Raw genomic sequence first — 3,451 nt, forward strand, 5'->3', positions numbered from 1 at the left:
AGGGCACATTTTCACACACTCTTAATGTGACTCATACATGGAAAGGATAATGTCAACAGAACTGTGCACTGAACTAGCAAACTATGACATTTAATTTTTAATATTTAGATTTTATTTATGGGTATACGTCTTGGGTTTTGCCATATAAACTTACCACAGTGTCTTGGTCATACAGTTCGATAACAATAATTGGAGGGTCGTCACGGAGTTCACCAGCATCGCCAAAGAGTTCAACATTATCAAACACAAGCAACTGATCCCATGTAGGACAGAGAGTCTCATTGAGGACCTGAAATATACATACACAAACGTTTATGAATGATTCATCAATTACGAGGACCTTTCTGTCCTTTAACCAAACATTTAAAAACAGTCATTCTAGTTTTAAAAGTCAGATTATAACAACTTCAGACATTTTAATGTCTCTTTAATTGTTTTCCTCATATTAAAGGGTGTTGAAATGTTCTTAACTTCTCTATTTTTCAGGGAAATTGCTCTTAAACAAATTTAATGAAGGACATCAACATTTTTAATTTTGTATTCATGTGAACAATGTATAAATAAATACAATGATAACAAACAATTGTGGTAATTGTAATTAACATCACTGCGGTTCTTAATCCTGCTCCTCGCGATCCTCTTTTGTATGTTTCTCTTATCGCTTCAGAGGTTTGTTCCATTCTACCATAAGTGCCCTGTGAAGTGGACATAACAGCATATTCCGCCATGATTCCAGTTCGAAAGAAGCGTATGTTCCATTCAAAAGGCATTAAAGCACGCGACGACTATGCAAATCTCATGATTACAGTTAAATAACCCTTCACACTTCTGTAGTAAGTTTTGTCTGTGTGTGAAGATGCTGCAGGCAGTTGTGTAGTGCAAATCCCTGTTCTTAAGTAAAGTAAACTTCAGCCAATTTGCCCTGTGCAGGGAGTAGGGAGCAATGATCACTGTGTAGGGACCAGGTCATTTGGAACACAGTTACTTCATGGAGCTCTCTTCTAAAGAGCTGGTGATTTGAATCAAGTGTGTTAAACGAGAGACATGCAAAATGTGCAGAGTGGGGGACCAGGATTAAGAGCTGCTGGTATAAATGTTTATACTGTATATAAATACAAATAATACAGCAAAAACTGTAATACTGTAAATTATTATGGATTTGTTACCGACATACAAATACAGCACCCATAATATTTGTTCAGACAGCAGAGACAGCCAAACCGAAAAATCCTGTATTTTTACAGACCTTGAAATGCACACTCATAACCAAAGACTCCAACACACACTCACCTCTGTCACCTGGCTGTGGGTGGAGAAGAAAACCCTTGCAAAAGGGTCAGACAGGCCACTACTGTCAGCAGCAAACAGACTGCGAGCCTGATACATGTGGGCCCTCAGCTGAAACACCTGCTTCACTACAGAACAGGATATAGAGGGTCACTTATCACATACTGTACATGCGTTAACATACATGCAACCTTCAACAAAAGCAAAACAAAAAGTACTAACATTCATATTTAAAACATAATAATCTTACTGTTATAAACCAGGCTAATGGGAGGAACAGCTTGTATGCCTGTTCCTTTCGTTGCCTTGTTTTCTTCGAAGCCGCTAGGGAGGCCACTCAGGAAGTCTTTCCTCTGTTTGTTCAACCCCAGCCACAAATACATCTCTAGTTTAGCCTGAACTGTCCAGCCAGCAGGCCCAAAGCCTTTCTTTCCGGGCAGCTATAATGAACACAAGCACCAATGCAGAATGTTTACATCCATAATATCCAACCTGATTTAATTCCTTCTAACTAACATGTTTATTCAGAGGAAGAAAGACATGAAAACGGGATATAAAGTAGGAGTTACCCTGAGAAAAACAGCTTTAACTTTCCCACAGTCTTTTCCCATCTCTTCGCCAACAATTGAGTAGAGGATGTCTTTTGAGGGTATGCGGGCATACGCTATGCGTTTGTTGTTGCTAATCATCCATATGAACACATCAGGGATGCTGTGCTGGGGCTTAAAGGAAAATAAACAAGAAAACATTGAGACTGAGATGCTCAATGTGAATGGAGTAGTAAGGGGATGTGATTTCTTTTACCTCATCTGCCAGGAAACGAAGTCTGTGAAGGAAATTGAATACTAGCTTGAGTTTGTCTCGAACCGTGTTTCTCTTCACTTGTGAGCGAATAGTCTTCGTCTGCTGAGCCATACTCTCCTGTGAACAATATAACCATGCAAATTACATTAAACAACCCATCAGCAGTTCTTAATGTCCAGGCTGAGACCATATAGGGCATGTAGGCATACCATCTCTCTCATACAGGTCTTCAGCCTCTCTTTGTCCAGCTTGGTTCTTCCGGATAGATTCTGATCTTTGTTTGCCAGTGTAACAAATCGACTTCAATTGTGGAGAATAGGGAAGAAGTCAAAAGATTGTTGATTGTGATTTGTGCTGTATATACGTTAACTTTGATTGTTCAGATTCACTTTTTCATTCTCTCACCTGCAATTTGTGCTGAGCTCTTCTAATACACCTCTAAGTCTGCGTTCTGGATAAGCCTTCTCTGTTTTTATGATTTCTTGAACGTCATTCAGACCTTCCTCCTGTTTACAAGGACAGACATGCACATGCTTAAACAGTATTATAATGTCCGATTTGACAAAAATAACCCTAAAACAACAGCTTCGAAGAAGGAGATTGACAGTTTAACAGTCAGATAGCAATTTTAGGGGGAGCCTGACTAGTTTATCTGCTAGCTTGTCCATTATATTGGAGTTGTAGAGCCGTCTCCTCTGGTCTTGCCACCAGCTCTTGATGTAAATGCAGGGTTTCTTTTCAAAGTAAGGCAAGTGGAAGTAATTTCTGTAAATGGAGCAAAATGGATAGTTCAGTTCCTAGATGCAGAGCTCAACAGTAGCTGTTATCTATTTTTTTTTAAAAAGTGTGACTTTGACAAACTGCAATTCAACTTGCCTATGAAAGTGATTTTCAGTCAGAGAATACTAACAGTGTAAAGTGTTTTCTCAAAACCATTTCTAGATAGTTTGATGACTCGATATTTCTTTGACATCTGATCATTTTCCTTTCCCTAACCTCTGACCTGTCAGTAATAACCGGTTTCATAGGAGGGGTGGACGGCACAGACGTCAAATCTCCATCATCCTCTGCCCCTTCATCGCTGGAGTTGTGGATGAGCTCAGACTCCTCTTCTTCACTCTCCCCTCCATCCTCTTTCTTCTTCTTTGCTGATGCAGGCTTGCTCACTCCATCAATCTGGTTACCATAGTTACCTAAGTGGAAAATTGTGTACTTGTGGTGCTGTAAAAATTTTTATTACTGAAGCATTGCCTGACTATTTCCATATTGAAAAGTGCATGTTTTGAAAAGAGACATTACAGGTGTTTGACTTCATCTCACCAATAGTGACTTCAAAGCTGATGGGTTTATCTCCAATTTT

General features: G+C 39.4%; 1 protein-coding gene across 1 annotated transcript; it reads right to left on the minus strand.

Moving 5' to 3' along the window:
- Positions 1-154: 154 nt before the first annotated feature.
- Positions 155-3,436, minus strand: LOC107579708 (otoferlin-like; the record flags this gene model as incomplete). The annotated part of the gene is made up of 10 exons (XM_016265504.1): positions 3,412-3,436; positions 3,095-3,284; positions 2,736-2,856; positions 2,497-2,597; positions 2,301-2,391; positions 2,092-2,208; positions 1,857-2,009; positions 1,538-1,727; positions 1,291-1,415; positions 155-289 (listed from the first exon to the last, which is right to left on the minus strand). Coding segments are annotated over exons 2-10 (1,056 nt in total), but the record flags the coding sequence as incomplete, so codon positions are not given.
- Positions 3,437-3,451: the final 15 nt, after the last annotated feature.

Source organism: Sinocyclocheilus grahami, unplaced genomic scaffold (assembly GCF_001515645.1).
Source record: "Sinocyclocheilus grahami isolate Dianchi unplaced genomic scaffold, SAMN03320097.WGS_v1.1 scaffold19414.1, whole genome shotgun sequence".
Classification (NCBI taxonomy): domain Eukaryota; kingdom Metazoa; phylum Chordata; class Actinopteri; order Cypriniformes; family Cyprinidae; genus Sinocyclocheilus; species Sinocyclocheilus grahami.